General features: G+C 33.4%; 3 protein-coding genes across 4 annotated transcripts; 2 read left to right on the top strand and 1 right to left on the bottom strand.

Moving 5' to 3' along the window:
* Positions 1–7,300: 7,300 nt before the first annotated feature.
* LOC125848813 (26S rRNA (cytosine-C(5))-methyltransferase NOP2B-like) lies at positions 7,301–13,319 on the top strand. The gene is made up of 17 exons (XM_049528753.1): positions 7,301–7,754; positions 7,851–8,035; positions 8,139–8,202; positions 8,286–8,419; positions 8,515–8,598; positions 8,698–8,772; positions 8,912–8,983; positions 9,089–9,162; positions 9,609–9,661; positions 10,210–10,319; positions 10,588–10,656; positions 10,730–10,804; positions 11,314–11,406; positions 11,499–11,578; positions 11,656–11,755; positions 12,501–12,841; positions 12,951–13,319. The coding sequence occupies exons 1-17, from the start codon at positions 7,511–7,513 to the stop codon at positions 13,009–13,011; spliced, it is 1,914 nt and encodes a 637-aa protein (XP_049384710.1). The 5' UTR covers positions 7,301–7,510; the 3' UTR covers positions 13,012–13,319.
* Positions 13,320–13,826: 507 nt separating this feature from the next.
* LOC125849060 (universal stress protein PHOS32) lies at positions 13,827–17,247 on the bottom strand. 2 transcript variants are annotated; one of them, XM_049529057.1, is made up of 2 exons: positions 16,373–17,243; positions 13,827–14,126 (listed from the first exon to the last, which is right to left on the bottom strand). In XM_049529057.1, the coding sequence occupies exons 1-2, from the start codon at positions 17,058–17,060 to the stop codon at positions 14,107–14,109; spliced, it is 708 nt and encodes a 235-aa protein (XP_049385014.1). In that variant the 5' UTR covers positions 17,061–17,243; the 3' UTR covers positions 13,827–14,106. The 2 variants fall into 2 exon arrangements, with proteins under 2 accessions (XP_049385014.1, XP_049385015.1); XM_049529058.1 differs by lacking the exon at positions 13,827–14,126 and adding an exon at positions 14,548–14,756 and having other exon boundaries at positions 16,373–17,247.
* A 1,250-nt stretch (positions 17,248–18,497) lies between these two features.
* LOC125848901 (E3 ubiquitin-protein ligase CSU1-like) lies at positions 18,498–21,192 on the top strand. Its single transcript, XM_049528865.1, has 2 exons — positions 18,498–18,828; positions 20,378–21,192. The coding sequence occupies exons 1-2, from the start codon at positions 18,590–18,592 to the stop codon at positions 21,051–21,053; spliced, it is 915 nt and encodes a 304-aa protein (XP_049384822.1). The 5' UTR covers positions 18,498–18,589; the 3' UTR covers positions 21,054–21,192.
* The last annotated feature ends 1,949 nt before the right edge of the window (positions 21,193–23,141 follow it).

Genomic DNA, 23,141 nt, shown 5'->3' with positions numbered 1-23,141 from the left:
TTCTTAAAGTTGAGTGACATTTTGAGATATTAACTCATAAAAAATCACTAATTTAATATCAATAAAGTTACTCAAAAAAATATTAAGAAAATTAAGCAAAGTGACCATTCAGTCATCTTACAAGGTCATTTTAGCCCAATTATTGTTTTATTATTAGATACAAGGCATATTCATTAGTTATAGACTTAAGGGACGTTTGGTAGAGTGTATTAGAAAAAATAACGCATGCATTAGGTGTGTGTATTAGTAATACCTTGTTTGGTACACTTTTTTATGTCATGTATAACTAATGCAAGCATTAGTTATACACTATATTGTGTATTAAGTTGTGTATTACTAATACCAAGAAATTCTAGGTATTAGTAATACATAGCATTTTAACACTTGTATTATATTGTATAATTACAAAAGTACCCTCAAAGCCTTTTAAAAAAACATTTTCCATAGTACTTGCTTCAGAAACCTTTCATCTCTCTGTACTTTGTCAATGGAAATTCAAGAATAGGTTTCTTCTTCCTTTTGCTCAATCGAACATTGTTTGCTCATCTTTACAAGGTTAGTACTCTTATCTTTCATTAAAATCTATATTTTTCAACATCTCTTTCACAATTTAAGATGAAATTTAGGTTTAGCTTTTTTTTTAATATGCTTTGAGCTCATCTATTCCACTTTTTATATGGTCGAAAATTAGGAATTTATGCACATAGATACTTATTTAAAAGCTTTATATGTATTCATTCTTATTTTTATGGAAAATATAGGTGTTATTATGGATCTTCAACCATTATCAGGTATTGAATATATTATTCTTGTGGAGATATTGTTTTAGCAAGTCCTTATTTGTCTTTTCATGGCTAGTCATGGTCATTCTCTAAGAAGACGATGTCGAAACAGACGTGAGGTTAGGTATCGTATGAGTGTTCGAGTTCCGAAAATCATTTCTCACTAGAATTGGCCTAGTATAAATTATTTAACTGCCAGAAACTTCTGTTTTTTTGTGACCTTAATTGCACACCCTTATGTACTCTTCACATTTCTTTTGTTGTATGCTTTAGTTTATAGTGAATCTTATGCTATTTGGTTCCTCCTGATTTTTTTGATAATCTGTCGCACAAGTTCTTACAGGCGAAATGAATAGTCAAACATCATCAAATAAGAAATCACAAAAACCAAGCAACACAACACCTTCAACACGAAGGACATGGATTCCAGAAGAAGAACAAACTCTTTTAGACGGGCTTAAAGAGTTGTGTGCTAATGGTTGGAGAGGTGATAATGGAACCTTTAGACAAGGACACTTGATGGAGTTAGAACGTTATATACACAAATATCATCCTACAAGTAGATTGAAAGGTGAACCACACATCAAAAATAAAATGAGATATTGGAAAAGATGCTATGGAAGTATAGCTTTGTTGAAGACTCGAAGTGGTTTGGGATTTCAATATAGTGATGGAACTATAATAGTTGACGATCCAAAACATTGGATTGACTTTATAAAGGTAATTAATAAATTTTTGTTATTTCATATGGTACTTTCCTTATTAGTTCCTTTAATTATTCATAGTTGATGTGCCTTTAAACTAGTGATCAAGTAAATTGTTATCATCACATATACAGTAGCATCTAGCCTCTCTTTAGATCCTTTTACAGTTAGTTAATATCATATTGTTCTATTTTAATTTTTAATTTTCTAGATTGATCCACAAGCCAAGAAAATGAATACTACGAAATGGCCACTATTTGAGGATTGGGAAGAAATCTTTGGTAAAAATAGAGCAACAAGAGAGTTCGCTGAAGGGCTGCTAGATGTTACTGAAGAAATTCAAAAGAGTCAAGCTCCACAACATTCTAATGACATGAGTTTGGGATTTCCTATTGATGTTGATCTTGATGATGATGAAGAAGAAGAAGAAGAAAATGCTTACCATAGCTCTAAAGTTGATACTGAAGAAGCTGAAAATGCCACTGGACAAGGTGGATTTGCTACAGCTGAAGATTTCACCGAACCTAGTTCATTTACTGGAGCTGAAAATGTCACTGGACCTAGCGTATTTAATGAAGGAGAAAATGTTGCTGGTTCTGAAAATGAACATGCTGGATCCCGAAAAAGTCATAAACAAGGTGAGTATTCTAAAAGATCATCTTCTAATGTTAACGAGAAAGAGAAAAGCAAGAAAAGAAAAAAAATAGTAGAGGATGATAGTGAGACATTTCTTAAGGGTGTGATGGAAGTTATGAAAAACTTTACTAAAAGTCAAGACAAAAAAATTGGTTCCTTGATTGAAAAGATGGGGGATCGTGATCGATCTGATGTCCGTGGTCAAGTTTATTCTATCCTTGAATCCCCTGTATTTGAGTTGTACACCACAGAGCAACGTATAAAAGCTGCAATGATTCTCTGTAAAGACGACAAAAAGATGGAATTATTTTTACATATGGGTGAACATGATCGTCAGACAATAATGTGGATGGCTGTCCATGATAAACTTTGAAGTACGGTGAACTTGTGATACAAGTGGCTACACTAGTTTAGTAATTTTTGCTTGAAATCACTTCAAAGTGTGACAACAGTGGCATATTCTGACATCTCCGATTATTAATATGCGCATGAGCATGTTAAATCTTTTTGTGTAACTAAGTTTTATCAAAATATCTCAAACTCTTGTGTCAATGCTAAGTGCAAATGTAATTATATAGTTGTCGTTACAGCTCTTCAAATTCTCGTGTAGCCATTTAATTTTGAGATTTTGAAATGCAATTATATAGCTGCTATGACAGTTCTTTAATCTGTCTTGTATTTCTCTGTCTTGTTTCTGTTTTTCTTTGTTAATTTCTCTATGAGTTGATGGTTTATAGCTGTTGTGATGCTCACTAGTTTGGTATTGAGATCCAGCTGATCATTGATTGGTTGATCCTCTTTTGTTTTTTTCTGTTTTGGGGGAAGGGAGTTACGAGCTCTCTCTTCTCGCCACCTCATTTCTAAATTTAAGAAAAATGAGTAAATGATTCTGGCAGTAGCAGCTGGAACATTGCATCAGTGGGACAATTAATATGGCAGATTGTAATGAATAAGGAAACCTTGATATGGAGTCACAGGGCACCTATTGATAGTAGTTGGTATTGAAATGCAATAAAGGAACAAATACATGGCTGGTATTGCAAGGGAACAGGTTCCTCTACAGGCAACTGCAGAATCATCAACTGGAAGCAGAGGAGTAGTTGCTGGTGCTGGAATGGGGAAGCAGTGTATTTGTTCACCAACAATCCATCCATTGGAAATCTACTAATAATGGAGCTGGTATCTTTTTTTTTTTTTTAATCTTATTTCAATATAGTAACAACTATTTAATTTTATATTTGAAAAAAAAAAAGAATAGGAGTAAATAATGTTTTAGCAAAGAACCTTGTTGCAAAGGAAGTGTACAAAGAAATAAAGTGTGAAGGGTATTTTTGTAAACATACATTTTTTTAATAGACATTATGCAAGATTTGTTATTTCTAATACATCAAACCAAACATTGTATAAGAAATAATGCAGACATAACTAATGCAAGCATTACCAATGCAAACACTACTAATGCAAGCATTACTAATACACCATATTTTGCATTATTCTTATACACTCTACCAAACGACCCCTTATAGTATATAAAGATGCATATGTACAATAGTGAAGTGTAAATACATCATGTTATATAAATTTAAAATATATGAAAGAGAGAAAAATGAAAAGGATTCTATGATAACTCAAGAAATATGGTAACAAATAATATCAAAATGGAAAAATCACCCCATACACACATTTAAGAGTCAATATTACAAGTTTTAAATCTACTTTTAAAAAATTCTTGCTTATAACAGTTTAATTACGGGTTATAACATATCACTAATTATTTATAAATTAATTAAATTTTACTTTATTAAATAAGTATTTTTTTATAATTTTATATTATTATTATTATTATTTAAATAAAGAATACCCCATAATTATCTCTTACACAATTATAGGGATTTTACATTGATTACACTTCCTTATTTAATGTTATAATCATAACCTCCCATTAGTCAATCCCATCACCCTTCCCCCACACCTATCCAACTATATACGCTATCACGCCACTTTCACCTTCTTCTCTCCCATTTTTCTCACCAGCCAACTACACTAACATTCAATCTTTCGTCCAATTTTTTTTCTAACAAAATTATGTCTAAGAAACCCATTGAAACGCCTTGAAAGAGTCCCAGATTGGGTGAAGGAACATCTAATGATGATGTTCATGTTTCAAATTTTAATATATTAACTCAACCCCCCCTCTCCCGAGTAAAATTGTTGAAAATCCGGCGAATATTCAAAATCCGGCAACGGATGGTTCATCTAAGTTGAAGGAGAGACAAAGAGAGAAAAAATGAAGAAAAAAAAAGGTCACCCCTGCAAATCAAAAGGGGAAGAAGAGGAAGGGAAAAATTATTGAAGTTGGAGCATCTTCAAAACCATCAACAAGAAGAACAACAAAAAGTTATTTTTTAAAACTTTTGGCCAATTTTTTGTGTTTAAGTATTTGATGATATATAATATCATATGTTTTCTTTCTGGCAGATATCGTTTACATATGAATTACTGATTGCCTATTACAATTTCAAGATACTATTTTGAAAATATCAGTGTGTTTCCAAACTGTACATTTATTGGATGAAATCTGATTAGTATATGTATGACTACGCTTTAACGTTTTGATTTTGAAAATTTTATGAATTGTGATATAATAATGGTATACAAATGGTACGAATTGCGTTTTAACATTGGTGTGATTATCTATTAACTGTGTTTATGGTATAAATTATTAAATTGGTATGAAAATGGTATGATTTGTCAAACTACTGATTTTTTTAAGAAAAAAATCACATTATGCTTACTTTATATTCTAAACATGTTTTTGGATGAAACGTGTATGAAATCTGATTAATACGTGTATATCTATGAGTTTAATATTTTATTGTTGGATATTGTATGAATTGTGATATAATATTGATAAACAAATGGTATAAATTGTGTGATTATATGAATTTATCAATTTTTATACATGTTGTTTGGATAAAACGTGTATAAAATTTTGATTAATATGTGTATGACACTAACTGAAGTTAGTGTGGGAATGAAACACTAACTGCAATTTGTTTTAAATTTATTTATAGTAGGACACCAGTTGAAAACCAAATTAATATTCATGTAAACTTACATTAAATTAAATACTCAGGATACCATAATTACCTTTTATAATTATCACTAATATTTACACTATCTTATGTATTAAGCTAGAATAAATTTTATTTTTAACAGTATGCAATCTGTATGATTAATGAATGAACCGTGTATAAAGAATGAACGGTATATATTAAACACTAAGTTTATAATGCACTTCAAACCAATTATGTTTCATATCAAAACAAAACATTAATCTAAACGACAAAATAAAATAAAAATTATATATAGTTTAAACAAATAAACAGTCATTAGTTTTGCACAGGTTAATTTGAACATGCTTCATGTTGTGGCCAACTTGACAACATATACTGCAAGTAACTTTGGACCTTTTCAATTTCACATCAGCAACCTTCTTTCATATATAAGTCATTTTATTTGAAAATCAACATAATTCTCTGTTTCATTAAAAAAAAAATAACAATTAGTCTAACATTATACAAATCAATTAGAAATATGTTAAATAATATTAACTTTTCATTCCAAAGACAATGCAAATTTCATCCATAAAAATCATTATAATAACAACAAAATTATACACACTCGTCATTATTTTTTCATACAAATATCATTCTGAGTTTCAGACAATACATTACAAAACAAATTTCATACAAAACATAATATTTCACATTTAATACTCACTTAATACACATTTCATACAACAATCATCATTCACACCAAATTTATACATTTTCATACTTATTTAATACACATTTCATACAAAATGATTATTCATTCAAACTATATACATTTCTCATCTCAAATAATTAATTACTGTCACCCAACTTTATACAGAAATAACAAAACTAATATAAACTCAACTATTTCACATTTCATACCAATTTAAAACACTTGTAATACACTTCGTCAAGAATTCCAATTTTTTTTTTTACATATTTCTTAAAACACTTTTCATACATAATTCATTCGACTTATACTATCAAGTTCATTATCAAATAAAATAAATTTTCATAAATTCGTCAACATTATAATTAAATTATTTTTACAGAATAATTAGCACACTTTCATACAAATTTCATTTAATTTATTCTATCAAATTTATTCATAAAATCACATTAAATTTATAATTTCACAAAACAACAACCGTATACAAAATAAACAAAAAAAACACTAAATTTTTTACATTTCACGACTGTAAACATAATATGATATTAACAGTTAACAAAATATGACTCCACCTTCAATTAATCGACGGTTTGATAATTTTTGTTTCATTTCGCTATCATTCTAAAATAAACGTTAAACAATAATAAATACTAACCCAAAGGATCCCATCTTTCACCATGTTTGATTAAAACTGATACGTAGTTGTCCATCACAACAAAATCAAGAATTTTCAAAGATGAGAAAAACTTCAATTACTCGAATGTGGGATTTTTTTATTGAAAATTGAAGAGAGAAACGTTGATTTTTTTTTGTTGCAAATTGAAGAGAGAGAAACGTTGAAAAAAGAAGAAGATAAAATCTGAATTTTTATTTGATTTTAACTTATTTGAGTGAATTAAGGATACTAAATAATCTTAATTAGTTTAAATTCCTTAATTTGTGCTATTTATTAATTATCTACAATAAATTCAAATTAAATTAGCACCACAATTTCAGTTTATTACCTGTTTTCACTAAAAAACATTTTTTTTTCATTTTTCTTTTATCTCTTTATTTTATTTAAACAACTTTTTTCAATTATTGAAAACAGTTTTTTTTTAAAAAAATTATTTGTTAGAACCTGAAATTTTTAATGTTATAACTTAAAAGTTTAAATCTACTGCTATAGCTTGAAAATATTACTATAATATATGACATATATAAAATTTACACTATAAAAATCAATTTGACTTAAACATATGTTGCCTAATCTAAAAAATAATTCAATTTCAGAAGGTCAATTAAATGGCGGCCCAAAAACGGAAGTCCACATTCTTTTTTAACTGGGCCGAAAGAAGAAGAACAACATTAGACCCAAACCCAAATTTGCACCCAATCCAAAATTCCAGTTGAGCCCTCGCTAATTAATTTTCCCACATTCAGCCGCTATCTTCATCTTCCTCTCTGCATGCCTCTGTAGTTTTTTTTTTAAAAAACTAATTTTATTGGCTTGAATGGCTCACTGCAACTAACGTATTGTTATATTGGAAAAAAAATTAGGGTTTTGTTGATTTTCCGTTCAAGTTTTGGAAGTGAATTAGGGTTTTATTTGTGAAAACTTTTTGTTGCATTGTAGCTTAAATGGCTGGTCCCAAGCTCGGTAAGAAATCAGGTTCTAAATTAGGGAAACTCCCTGCCAAGAAGAAGCAAAAGAAGGAACCTTTGCCAGCTAAGCCACTGGAAAAGGAGGAACTTTTTAGTGATAGTGAAGGAACGGATGGGGATTTTCAAGAAGATGATGAACAGGAAATTAATTCAGATTCTGAGATGTCTTCTGACATCGATGACCCCTTTGCTGCTGATATATTAGGAAGTGGTGATGCTGGTACTGTTTTAACTTAGTGCATTGCGTTGTGTTCTAATTTTAGCCATCATTTATGACTCACTGGCTATTCTTCTTTGTTTTGTCATATGTTTGCAGATGATGGTTCAGATGTTAATTCGGATTCAAATGCAGATTCTGACTCTGATGCAGATGATAATGATCTTGTAAGGAAGTCTAAAGCTATTGATGATGAAAGGAAAAGAGAAGAAGAGGACAATGATTTAGAACTGCAGCTCAATATTAAAGAAGAAGCTGATGATTTCAGACTGCCGACAACTGAGGTTTGCTTTAAAGTTCAAGTTCTTGATTAGTGGTTTGATTTGTCATACACTCATTCAGGGGGGAAAATAATCATGAATGCCTAATTTGTCTTTGTGTTTTTAGGAGCTTGAAGAAGAAACACAGCGGCCCCCGGATCTCTCTAACCTCCAAAGGAGGATAAAAGAGAGTGAGTTTCTTCTCCTTCATTGAATTATATATATTTTTTCCGAGGAGAAAGTTTATCATTCAAATATAATAAAATAAATGCAGTTGTTAGAGTGCTTTCAAATTTGAAGTCATTGAGGCAAGAAGGTGTGACACGTAAGGATTACGTTGATCAACTTAAAAGCGACTTGGGTTCATATTATGGATACAATGATTTTCTGATTGAGTCATTGGTGGAGGTAATTTCCATCTCAAAATAGTGTAGACCGAACCTTTTCCCTTCTCAAAAGTTGCATTTTCATTTCAATGTGGATGATATGTGACCTTACTGCAGTTGTTTCCCCCTGTTGAGCTGATTGAACTTATTGAAGCATTTGAAAAACCTAGACCAATTTCTCTACGGACAAACACTTTGAAGGTCATGTTTTTTTCTGTCTCTTTTCTATCCTTCCGATTTTTCGCTCTGATGGTCGACTCATATTGTATCTCATATTGTATTGCTTGGACGATATTTCAGTCTCGCAGACGGGATTTAGCTGGCGTTCTTCTTAACAGAGGTGTCAATTTGGACCCATTAAGCAAATGGTCAAAGGTACAATTACAAAGATTAACTGTGATTCTGTGTGTTTTCTTTGGATTAACCCATTATTTAGGTAACAATTTGAATTTGTTATTTCTTAGTTTCATATGTATCCTTACTTATTTCAGCATATGCATTTATGACTTTGTAGGTTGGACTAGTTGTATATGATTCTCAAGTTCCAGTTGGTGCCACTCCTGAGTATATGGCTGGTCATTACATGGTAACCTGACTTGCTTACAGTTTCTTATAACTAACTTGTTTACAAGATATATTTGCTCTTAATATGCAACTGTGATACTTATTTCTAATAATAACTTGCTTACAGCTCCAAAGTGCAAGCTCTTTTCTGCCTGTAATGGCCCTTGCCCCCCAGGAGAATGAACGTGTCGTTGATATGGCGTAAGTAAATAACTTATTTTCTAAATAATGTTAGCTTCAATTGTCGATCATTGAATTTCCACCTATTCAGTTCTTTATCAATATTGTTTTCAGATTTATTATCATTTCATTTTCTTATATGTATTAGTAAGAATTAACAAGTTTGATTGCTGAAAGAGTTGTCTAGTCCATACTTGGATAGTCTAGGATAAAGCTAATAGAAAAAACAAAGCATCTGCTTTTCCTCTTTCTCTTTTAATTTCTTCTCTCTTTCTATAAATCAGCAGCTTTGTCTTAAATATAACTTTGTCTGTCTTAGGTTCAAGTTATGCACCTAATATCTTTTCTTTTGGGAGGAAAGCTAAAGCAATTTCTGCCATCTTCTTACTAGTTAGTTCAGTTAGCAGAAAAGTGAAATTTTTGTTAGCTTTTGTTCTCCTAAAGTGGGTAATTTTTTCATGGTGTAGTGCTGCTCCTGGAGGCAAAACAACTTATGTTGCTGCACTGATGAAAAATAGTGGTATGTATTCATTGTGCAGTTAATCATGTTGTATATTTTTCTTGTGAAGCAGTCCATTTTATCCACAATGCATCCATACTTTCTGGATACAGATAGGAGAATGAATTTGAATACATCTGGCTGCCCTGGTGTCAGTATTGATTATCTCCATTTCCTTGTAAAATAATTCATTGCTTTCCATTTCTTGTCCTGCTAATTTCTAATGCAGTTTACCAAAATATACTGGATGTTTTCGTTCTATTTTACTCTTCGCTCATGTACATCATTCTTGGGAAAAAAAACAGTACTTGGTAAATAATAACCTGCATTATCAATTTGTTTGCTTCCTCCAGTTGTCATTCCTGATGTGTCTGTCTTATATACTTACTGTTGCTTGTCCTAAGATTTTGTGACATATTAATGTTTGCCATGGTATTTTTCTAACTTCTCTCTGGTTCTGTTTTTGAAGTTACTGTAAATAATGCTGTCTTCCAGATTAGTGCTTAATGGCATTTTCCATTTCAATCATTGTCTGAATGACGCCGACATATTTTACCTTGAAAAACTAGGTATTATTTATGCAAATGAGATGAAGGAGTCAAGACTTAAATCTCTCACTGCCAATTTACATCGCATGGGGGTAACAAACACCATTGTCTGCAACTACGATGGAAGAGAGGTTTGAATTGGACTATTTTGCAATCTTCCCTTTAGAACTAGCACATTTTTATATTTTCTGTATTTCATATGGGGACAATGTCCTATTTTATCCTCCATTATGAGCACTCATGCTTATTGATTGAAGTAGGTCTTTACTAATTTCATCGAGCTACAGGCATTGATCCGACAAGATTTTATTCTTGTGTTTCTGTTTCCTGGTTTACATTCTTAATGATGATATGGACGAAGTTCTCTGATCTAATACCTTGTTTGGGGGATCATTTCAGTTGCCTAAAGTTTTGGGTCAGAACACTGCTGATAGGATTTTGCTGGATGCTCCCTGCAGTGGCACTGGGGTATGTGGTAATCTTTTATATATATGCTTGGCTTAGATCAAGTTTAAACCAATGAATGTTGTTCTTTCTGCAGGTAATCTCCAAGGATGAATCTGTTAAAACTTCCAAAACTGCACCTGATATACAAAATTGCTCACAACTGCAGAAGGTATGAGTTAGATGTGTAAATTTGGTGATTTTGTGTCATCCATATTTATACACTTGCAACGATTTGCGCTGTGGGAGGATATCATGAAAATTTCCATGAATTAGTTGGGTGCTTCAGAGCTTGTCATGATTCATAACAGAACACCACAAAGTATATTGCAAGCATCTAACTTCTCAGGCTGTTTGAAAATACTGGTTTCTGAAAGTCTGCATTCTGTGAGAGATTAGTTGCATAAAGAATTGATCTTTATCTTATTTGTTTCTAATGATTGATTCCGTTGATCTTAATTGTTGTATAGGAGGACAAATTTTTCATTTCTAGTTGTCTTAACGCCTTTCTTTTTTTAATGTGTTGTTATATGTGTCCTCCCAAAGCAGGAAGGTGTTGGTGATGGTATTGGAAGCAGTGTCAATTTTGCTCCATGATGAATCTTTTCATCACATATTCCCCTATTCGCATATTGTTGTGGCCTTTGAGAAACGTGTTTTATCGTCAATTTTCATTTGCAGGAACTAATACTTGCAGCAATTGACATGGTTGATGCCAACTCAAAATCAGGTGGATACATTGTGTATTCGACCTGCTCCATTATGGTTGAAGAGGTATCTTTCTTAACATATATTTCCAAATGAATTCTCAAAAAAGCTGGTGCTTTGCAAAGTATTCAACTCATTTGTCTAACTTGGAACTGCAGAATGAAGCAGTTATAGATTATGCACTCAAGAAGAGAGATGTTAAGCTTGTGCCATGTGGACTTGATTTTGGGAGGCCTGGGTATAAATTTTATAGTGTATGTGCATTTACTTGAAAGGCTGTCTAATTCTACAACTAATTAAAGCTGCCTCTCGCAGATTTATTCGGTTTAGGCAGCACCGTTTCCACACATCTTTGGACAAGACAAGGCGATTCTATCCTCATGTGCACAACATGGATGGATTCTTTGTAGCCAAGGTATGCCTTATTATTTATAGCTGCGAAGCAATTGCTTTATTTAAGAACTTCTGTTTATTGAACTAGAGATGACTATAGAAAACAAGGATGTGAAGTATCAAGTTGAGAGAGTTCGAATGGAGGCTTCAGAGTCCTACTTATGATGGTCATTATTCTTAAAATTGATTACAGTAAAGTGCTAAGTGAAGTACAAAATGATTTATTTCTGTTCTTTTTTTCCATTGGAAAAAAATGCAGGAGAACAAGCCACATTAGTTATTCTGACTTAGCATATCATTGAATTGTCCTCTGAAAGTCGTCTTTTTTTTTTTTCTCGATATGATTTTTCCCTTTTGTCCTGCTTGGTTTACATAGTTTTGGCCATACACAATAAATATTATTCAACCCTATACACATGAGGTTTTGTGTGCTTCTCTTCAGTTCTCATGCTTCTGTACTCGTATAAAAATCTAACTTCCTCATGTCAAACAAACATTTCATCTTTTCATTAAGCTTGTGGAACTTGAAATGATTAATGATTTTCTTACTTGTAAGATATATAGAAGAATCCAAACCCCACTCTAGTGAAGACTACACTGGGTAATAGAAGAAATTATTATGGTTTCTGGGACTAAAAAATGAATTGGGACTGGCACATGTGGTTGCAAAAACAAATGAAAGATTATAAACATATTTCTTCTTTGGAGTTGCTGCAAGTTTGTTTCAGTAAAAACATTTTGCCTCATATGTCTTGTTTCTTTTTCAGTTGAAAAAGATGAGCAATTCTAAGTCTGCTGCTAAATCGTCGGTTCAGTCTGAAGAAGTAGAAGGTGCTGAAAGCATTGAGAACAGTGACCAGCAGGATTCTGAAGAAGATGATGACAAGCATTCAGATAAAAAAGGCATTGCAAATGAGAATAGGAAATTGAAAGAGGAAGTAGCAGGTGATAAAAAGAGGAAGAGGGATGTCCAAACACATTCAGTTAAGAAAGGTGCTGGACAAAACAGCGGTGCAACTAAAAATGGAAAAGCAGAAAACCAAATGGTGGCAACAAAAAAGAGGGAAAAGAAGAAACCCCTTCCTAGAGAGGAAATTGCAAAAGCTAGGTACTATTTGTAGTTTCACTATCACGAGTTGTTAAACACTCTGACGTGCTAATGGAACAGAGTTAATTTCAGATCATATAACCTATTATTATCTTCAACATTTTTACAGGGAAGAGAAGAGGAACGCCCTTAGGGAAGCTACACGAAAAGCCACGATGAAGAACAAATGAGGTCTGGTGATACGCCGAGGATATTTTACCAGAGGCGACGTGAGCAAACATAAAACAAGAGATATTCTCTGGTGATTTTGTCAAGCTCACCTCGCATATAATTAGCAGCTGCCAGCTAGTTGCAATATTTTTGTTATTGGTTGATGGATGACTTTGAGATGAAGAGGGCTGGAGGTCGTGTATGATTTGCTTTAGAAAACAACTTAGGATTCATGTTTTGCATGCATCCAAAAATTTTGTATTATACTTTTAATGTACTTGGGAGTGAGCAATGAAAATTATGAAGGGAAAAGGTAGTTTGTATTCCATCATCTATTTCAATCCTCTTCTATCATAATGTTTAGCCAATGAAAATTATGAAGGGAAAAGGTAGTTTGTATTCCATCATCTATTTCAATCCTCTTCTATCATAATCTTTAGCCAATGAAAATTATTAAGGTAAAAGGTAGTTTGGAGTAAGCTTATGCTATGATTTCCCCAAGAATCTCTAGTTTACATGTTATGAGGTTTTGCAAGTATTGATCAACGTGGTATCTACTCAATCATCACATCCAATTTTAAGTATGCTATAGGTCTCAATAAAATAAAAACACGCATATTTGGTTCTAAGATAAAAATGGAAATCAATCTAATTTTGAAGTCCAAACACCGCGTAAGATAAAATAGAAGGGACCAGGTCAGCTATCAACTGACTGAAGGCTCAATTTGTAACACATGGACACTATTCCTTCGAAGCCTATTGTAAGTTATCTGACATATTTAAGATTGTGAAGAAACTCTCCAGAATAATAACAGAAAAAGCTCAAGCATAGTCGTAAAGCATTCAACAGAGAAGTTGAACTTGCAAAGCAGCTTCAAAAGATAGTTATTCCACATAAAAAAACAGACAGCCTTTTTAAAACCTAAAACAAAGAAAAGAAGATCATGAACAATTACAACCATTCCAAACTTCATAAACTCGACACACAGCAGACCACCATAAGCAGAAAAAGAAAGCACTGAAAACCACCAAATTCATGTTCCAAATGGCCCACGCCTACACCAAAATCAAGTCCGCCTCACCCGTACTCAAACATCTCTTCACCTTCAACTTATTCAAGAAGCCTTCTCCGAATCTGCATAATGAGGACATCTTAGGAATCAACAATGTCATCTATAAGAGTGAGTGAAAACATGATTGATGCTAATTTAATGGAAGGAAAGGGCATTGTTTATATCTTTCACAGTTGCCTCCTTTGAGGCATCGTGTTCCTCTAAGGAAAAACTTGTGTCCAACAAAGATCAGACATTTCCCAAACTATGGAGTAGTTTAATATTTTCATCTTTACAGTAAATCATTTACCTCACTATTTAAATATTAATACTACATACATTTGTTCCATCTTTATCTAAAGAAAAAGAAAACGACAATAAGAACTTTATCTACATGGTGACCTTGCAGAACACTTGGTGGTGCGCTAAAAAACCATATAGAGCATCAGCTACAAATCTTTTATTACAGAAATAGGAATGAGTGTCAAACCCACTACACCTCTCACTTGTCAGAAAAATGAACCATGCAAGAAATAACAAATTCAGGAGCTGGAAACTAACACAATTCATGGAGATCACATGATGTCAAGGTTCATACCAGAAAGGGGTCAAAAGCCTGGTTTTCAGCTAGAGTACATCCAAAGCCTATGCTAGATTGTCAGTGCTGAAGAAGCATTGTTTTCAAGTTGAATGGTGGAATCAAAGTCACCTTACTGCAGTTATTTACATCAAGTTATCTTCTCACAGATTTAGCATATCAGGACTGATTTTTCAACAGTGTACACATACAGAAGATGCCAAGGTAAGTCTATCCCTAAGATGCTAAAACTTGAGTACTTCCACAAGAACCTCAAAGCAAAGAATATATTTCATTGAAATGGCCATGGTTTATAAGCTATTCCTGAATCCTGACATAAGCAAAAGAACAAATAGAATCTAGTTTCTAGGTTTTCATATATCTACCAGAAAAGAAAAAAATCAAAATACAACTGTTAAACCTTCTTTTGGAGCTCATATCAAATCCTTCTAGCCAGTTCTAATTTTTTTTTTTTGAAATTACTCTAGCCAGTTCTAATTTTCCGCAAAGAAATGGTTCAAAAGTCGAGATTTCACAAGGACAAAGTAGAAAAACCAACAAAGAGAACTCAACTTCTTTATAACCGAGAAATCTTAAGAGGATCAGCAGCGTACAGTTCGAAATTCGTTGGATAATGGACTTACCCATCTACCCTTCACTTAAGTACCAGGCTTTTGTCTATAGTAGGGTTCAAACCCATAATGTGCGCCTAATCCATACAACATGAGCTGCGCTCTTACACTAGATCAACGCCCTGGGGCCAAGAGATTTCAACTTACTTACTTCACAAGGTTCACCCTGCTCTACCAAGTACCATTCCCTAAATTTTAGGGCCAGCATTTTCTCTTTCCACCTGTATCAATCGCCACCCACTAAACCTCATCCCTTCACTCTACTTGTTGACACTATTTCCACCAGAAACCGTGCACTTGTTTACCTTTCTTCCTCTCTCTCATCTACAAGTAATTGGACCCTAGGTGAAAAAGCTTCTTTCGCTAGGTAACCTAGGGGAACAAGTTACCCAATAGCAGCACATGCAGGAATAATGGTATTTGAGGATAGTAAAAAGCCCCACTAAAGCATATCTAGAAATGAAGCTGACTTTCAAAGAGTACTACTATCATTAACCAGAACAAGACTGTTGTATTTTCCAAAAGAACTAACTAGGACGATTATTCATATGAATTTTGTCACAAACAAGTGAAACAACTCATATGTTACAGATGTATACCACAAAATGCTTCACAACTGATAAGTTACTTACAACTAACATCTATCAACTATGCCAAAAGCCAAACAACTGATTCCATAGGTCAAAAAGGGAGAAATACCCAAACCCTGCTCAATGGCTACAACTACACAAAATTCACCTAACATAAATACATTACTCATCTAATCAACAATCATCATATGATAACGAAACAGAAATAATATTTGACATGGCATTACTTACGACTAGCTAAGCTGATTGAAACATCAAACTAGAGTCAACCCACTTCCTAGCTGATAATCAAACATCTCGACCGAGTAATTACAACAGACCACTTTCACATATCTAAAAGCACACAATAAAAATCAAAGATAAATGTCTAAAAGCATAAACCCTTAAATAAAGTCACAACCTTTGAGGCAGTACTAAACATCCAATCATTTAAACTAATCATCCTGGTATTCCTTTGATCAAACAAAGACCACACATAATCAATGTCTACTTGCAAAGAAATAGAAATTGTGATCTGGAGATATATATACCTGCAGTTTTATCGGAGGCATCATGGTATATAGGCTCCTCCTCAGGCACAGGGTGAAGCACATCTGTGACCGAGTCATTGCCACTAGTAGCATCTTTATCATCAGGATATCTAACAACAACAACAGGGCAAACACAATGATGCACACAGTAATCACTCACACTACCAAGCATCCCTCCTTTAGGGCTACGCCTTGATGCACCAAACCCTCTACTCCCCATTATAACAGCACTCAAACCCAACCTCTCAACTTCCAAACACAACCTTTCCTTCATATCATGATCCTTCACAATATGAATCTTGAATGGAATATTAGCCTCCACAAGTGGCTGAGCTAAATCATTAGATTTCGTAGTTGTGAAGTTATCAAAATCATCTTCCAGTTTCCGCTGTGATTCTTCATTTTCAGTGTCAACAGAAACATCAATAGCACCCCAATCAGCTCCATAAAGCACCGAAGTTGGACGGACGTGAAGGAGTATAACGGCGTCACCTGGTCGGAGGTAATTTTGCACAGCCCATTGGACGGCATAAGCACTTTCGTCGCTAAGATCGACGGCGATAGCGACCTTCCGGTTAGCTCCAGGAGTGGGAGTTCCTAAATGGAAACGAGGAGATGCCGGTTGGTGCATGATCGCCGTGAGTGTACGGTCGGATTCTGGTGGTGGCTTTTTGGGTGATGTCATCATGGTGTACAGAGATAAATACGAAATGGGTATTGAAGAATTCAGAGAGTTATCGTGTATTTTGTGATGTTCGAATCCGATTCCACAGTGTGTATTGTTGAGTTCTTGGGACCTTTGGGAAGAAGAAAGGTTACAGGAATTAGCTGGAATAGAGTGTACTGGAGGTTTTTTTATATTTTTTTTATTTGAGAAATGGTCAATAATATATTGACTTTTTTTTTGGGCTAATCTTATCCAATACAATACACTTGAATAATACAGTATTTAATTTAATTGGTGTCCAATATTTTGTCCTTATCCCATCTCTTTGTTAATAATATCCAAAAAAAGAAGAAAAAAAACAAATGATGACCAACTAGAAAAGACTCAAAAGAGGTAATAGAAAGAAATAAATTTGAAAATGAATTGTTTCATTGTATGGGATACGTTAATTGGTGAACTAGGATATAGAACTAAAGAAACTTTGTTGAGCTTTATGACATTTTGGACAACATTGACTAACGAGTTGCTGCTTTGAGTTCGGGGATTAGAAATTGATCTAATTCTTTTAATTATAGTTAAGATTTCAATTATAACCATCGAACCCATCATTTTGTTTGAGTTATCAGTTAATAGCTCAATTATTTAGTAGTTTTATTGAATTTTATATTGAAAATTCAAATTTAAGATAAAAGTTATGAATTCAATTGAACCTCAAACGGCTAAATTCGCTCTTGAGCAACACTACCATTGATGAATGATAGCTTCCAAGTGTACATTTTGATTTTAGCTATGAAGATGATATATCATTATTTTTATATTTCGTGGATTTGTTATACTAATCAAGCAAGTGAGGAATATGCGGAAGGAAAAACATGTTTAAAGATATGGAGTTATAGATGAAATCAAAATCTTAAAATGAGGAGTATTAAAGATAGTGTAGCTTATATAGGTTATCACGCTTATGCAATGAAACTTTAACGCGCGTTGAATCAATGTACCAAATCTACTGTATTTTAAGGTACCTAACAAAATATTTGATTACTATATATATATATATATGATCTTTTCAAAGTTAACAAATGCATGTTTACAAATTAATGCAAATAAGTAAGTCAACTTATTTATTAATCCTAAAGTAAATTATGGGATTAAAAAAAAATATACATGGATCTAATTATGTTTATGATTTAATCACTTGTTCGTTAATAATCTTCAAAATAATAGAGTATATATCATGATTTTTGTTAAAATTAATTTGAGTAAGTTTTTTTCTTGAAATAGAAAAGAAATACTCCTAGGAAAAGAAAAACAAAAGTAAATCATAAATGAATTAGGAAACGGATTATCGAAAACAAGGAAAAAAGAGCAAGCTACGTGTACAAATATTTTGTCACCGCCAAGTGACGCTATAAATCCCTTAGGAAACCCGACGACTGCTACTAACCCGATTGGATAATCCATTTCATAGAGTTTTTCTTCTTCGTTTTCTCCCCCAAATTCACAAAAATCGTCTTCAAAATTCAGGTGAATTACAATTAGGGTTTTGAAAGATGCCGCAGAGACACTCGAAGAACAACAACGATCTCGCCTTCTTTACCTACGATGAGAAGCGAAAGTTAGGGTACGGAACACAAAAGGAGAGGCTGGGCAAAGATTCAATTAAGCCTTTCGATGCTTGTTCCCTTTGCTTAAAACCCTTCATAGATCCGTTGTGTTGCCAGAAAGGGCATGTCTTTTGCAAAGAATGCATTCTAGAATGCCTCTTGTCCCAGAAAAAGGATATCCAAAGGTGCCTATTTTCTGTCCTTTGCAAACTTTCTCTCAATTGATCTTTTGTAGATTTGAAAGGAAAGGATATTATATATGAATTGCCGATTTTTTTTATGCTTAAGGTGCGTTTTGTATGAAATTATATGTCTTGGTGCTGAGATCATGTGGTTTGCTTGATTTACTTTGTTGTGTGTCCAGGTTTGTAAGATTGTGCTTGTGAATTCTATTTCAGCTGTGAAATAGTAATAATAATTAAAAAAAAAAAAAACTCTTTCAGCTAAGAGAAACTGACGATATCTGTGGTTCTTAATGGGGGAGTAATATGTGGAGGTTGGGTGTAAGTTAAATTTTGTGTGTAGATTGGTAAGAGGAACTCCGGAGATGTCTTTCTAACGTAGTGAGACTCGAAGTTTGGAAGGATACTGCAGCAAGTTTCGAAATTTTGCAACTACGAGAATACGATGGCCATAGCTAGTGCTTTCATCTGTTCAACACCAAAACAGAGAATATCTCAGTGATTAAGAGACTCCTAATTTATGTCCTTAATATAGGTCTAGTTGGATTAGATTGAGTTGTATGATGTCTGCAATTGTAGGCTAGTCTTATGATTCAGTGCATCTTGAAGAGAACCTATTGGATATATTTTAGTCTTTGTTGTGGTTGTGAATTGACCTCCGAACACGCCATATAATCTAATGGATTTTGGTCTAGAGGCAAATATATCCCAGAACTTATGGATAGGATACTTGACTTGCAAATTATACTTGTAGGCTGTAGCCCCAAGGTTAACATAAAAACTATTTGTGTTCGATTCTTCTTATGAGGCTAGAGTCTCCTGCACTTTCTAACGGTAATAATTTGGTGGCGTGTTTAGTTTTAAGAAGGGTGCTGTCATTTTTCAGCTTCTTCTTTAATGCTATTCTTTACTATTACCAAAATACAAATATGCAAGTACCACAACTATGACTGAATCCCAAGCAGGGGAGTAAGCTATATGAATCCTCAGGGTCCATGTCACCTTCCTAAGTTCATCTCAGTCCAATACTAATAAGCAAGTCAAAAAAGAAAAAGAAAGAGGGTACTACTGAATTTTCACGAGCCACTTTAATGTTTGCCTTCTATTATTATAATGATACTAATACACAAGCCAAAATTAATTCCAATCTCCAAGTCCAGTTATTGTGTCCATAAAGTAGTGGATGAAAAGAGTATTAATTATAGACTAGCCAATAAAGAGGTCTTCGTACTGACTTGTGGAATACTTGTTTGGAATCCCTTTCAAGTGAAAACTGCAGCCTTTCTGAGTAAATAGTTACTTATTCTTAAGTTGCAATGCTTGTTGTTAGTTACTTCTATTAACAAAACAGTTGCCCGCCTTCCACCTGGAAGGAATAACACTGACTAATATATCTTCCAATCTTGCTTCATGCCTGCATTTCTCTGGAAAAGGAGAAAAGGGCAGTGTGGAGTGGAAGAAAGGGGTGGGGATTTGGTAAACATTCTTGTTTGTAATCTTAGAATCATCCTTCGTGAAGTTTTATTTGACAAGCTGTTACTTTGTCTTGCAGAAAGTTAGCTGCTCATACTGGTCAGCAGAAGCAAGAAAAAGAAGAGGAAGAGGAGAGGTTGATGCTGCAGAAAGCCAGGGAGCTTGATGCATTTGATCAACAAAATCATGGCCCAGTTCCGCAGTACAATGATAAGAACTACAACAGAGACAAGAATGGATTCCATGGGGCCAACAGCGTGAAGGCCACTTCTTATGAGGAAGAAGCACTTAGAACCATGAAAGCATTTTGGCTGCCCTCTGCAACACCAGATGCACCTGCTAAGGTGGAAGCCCCATCCACAAGCACAACTTGTCCTGAAGGGAGGGAAAAAATTAAGATGAAAAACCTTTTCCCTATACACTTTACTGAAGATACAAGTGCACAGAAGAAACACAAGTCTCTTGACAAGAGTTTCATATGCCCCAGTTGCAAGGTCACACTGACCAATACATTGTCACTTGTGGCACTTAATACTTGTGGACATGTCTTCTGCAAGAAATGTGCAGAGAAATTTGTGGCTGTTGACAAGGTTTGCGTGGTCTGTGACAAACCATGTAAAGATAGAAATCTGGTGAATGTGGAAAAGGGAGGAACAGGGTTTGCTGCCCATGGAGATAATCTTGAAGCAAAAGACTTCAAACACTTGGGCAGTGGAAGTGGTTTGGGCCTGGTGAGGCCTGCCATGAAGACGTAACCTGCTGTATACGAGTTTGCTCATTAAAGATAGTGGGGCTTTGTTACGGTGTATTGTAATATGGTATATCATCTTCTACCCTGAAAACTGTGTTTTCTTACATCGTCTTTATTCAGCTACAGCTCTGCGAAAGCAACTTCTGCAACTTTTATCCTTTCCAATTCACAAGTGTTATTTCATTAGATAATTGTTTGAAACTTGTTCCTCAAGTGGTTGCTGCTGCTGCTATCGATAGTTTTGCTGCTTCTTTTTTGGGTGCAATACCCCCATTCAACCTCGGAACTGGATGGAACTTATTCAAATAAACTCTGTATGTTATGGGGTTGATGAGTGGTGCGGGGTGGGAATTTGACTTGTTCTGTGATAGACTGTTGTCAGCTCAAATTTAAACCATTTTTTTTGTTTCTAACAGTTAACTCGTCTCCAAGGGGTTTTGGGCAAGGGAGGGAGGGATTTGAGGGTCTAGCTTTTTGTTGCCTTTATATATACCGAGTAAGATATTGTTTTCACGAGGACTATTAATTAACTACAAACCTAACGATAAAACTATATGCTAAGTACTTATTTTAGTGATTAGCTTAGGTTTTTTTCTTTTGCTGAGAGTCCTTTTACTTCTTGTTAGACCATCTCCAACCCACCTCTATTTTACTCTCCATTCTCTATATTTGGAGAGTAAAATAGAGAATGGGCACTCCAACCCACCTCCAAATCACCCTCTATTCTTCAAATTTAGAGAGGTGAATGTATTAGCACTCTCTATTTCACTTTTTCATTATTTTATTCTTATATCTATTTACTTTCTAATTAACATATTATTTTACATATAATTCCATTAATTAAATATCTAATATTCATAATTCTTTTTTAAATGTAATATAATATTTTTAAAAATATTATTTAATATATACTATTTTAATTTCAAATTAATAGTTTTTTTTCCTAATTTTCGTGAATAATAAAATTTAATTTTATTATTAATTTTAATTATAAAGAATACGCAAAATTAAAATGGCAGGATGAAAAAAAATTATTTAAAAATACAATACATGATATGATAATTTAAATACAAGATAACATTACAATACATAACATAATAATTTAAATACAAGATAACAATACAATATAATACATAACATAATAATTTAAATACAAGATAAAATACAATACATAATTGATCACAACAATAATTTAAAAATGTAATCTGCATATTCACCATTAGATGGATTTCATCTTATTATAAATGGTTGGATGAGATTCTCATCAGTACATTTAATATTTTTTAGATAAAACATTACTTATTATATAATGAACATCATTTACCACTTGAAGTCTGCACATTCATTTCATTTCAAAACATATTCAAGTAATTTGGTTTGTCCTTTGAAAATGAATTTCAATCTTGGAGATTGTTCTAATAATAATGATGAAGATTTTTCTTCTTCCTCATCATCTTCGTTAGATTTGAAATTTTTTCCTAGTACAGAACATCATGATAATTTAATAAATCAGCTACGTATGAACAACTACATGTTCCAATAAGTTCTACAAAATCATACTAATGAAGTTTTCATAGGTGGCTCCATTCCAGGTCATGTGGTAATCAATCGTGATCGTGAGGCGGCTGATGATAATTTATTTCGTGATTATTTTTCAGCCACATCACGCTTTAATGATGCAATATTTTGCCGTCGTTATCGAATGTCCCGCAATTTATTTCTTCGTATCATTGATGCAATTAAAGATCACGACACGTACTTCGAACAACGCATTAATGCGCTGGGTAGATTAGGATTATCTACTTTGCAAAAAATTACCGTTGTGTTCAGAATGTTGGCATTGAAGATCACGACACGTACTACATGATATAATGACTACATGTATTACATTGCACAACATGATAATTGAGGATGAATGTGATCTCAATGCACCAATTCAAGATGTCGTAGAGGCTCCAACTTCAACTATAGAAATGGTGGTAGATGAAAATCTCTGGTTTGAACAATTTTTAGCTAGACATAAAAAAATTAAGGACAAAAAATGCTCATTTTGAACTCCGTAATACATTAATAGAGCATTTATGGGAGCAAC

This window comes from Solanum stenotomum, chromosome 12 (genome assembly GCF_019186545.1).
Source record: "Solanum stenotomum isolate F172 chromosome 12, ASM1918654v1, whole genome shotgun sequence".
Lineage (NCBI taxonomy): Eukaryota > Viridiplantae > Streptophyta > Magnoliopsida > Solanales > Solanaceae > Solanum > Solanum stenotomum.
This window is presented reverse-complemented; position numbering and strand designations above follow the sequence as displayed.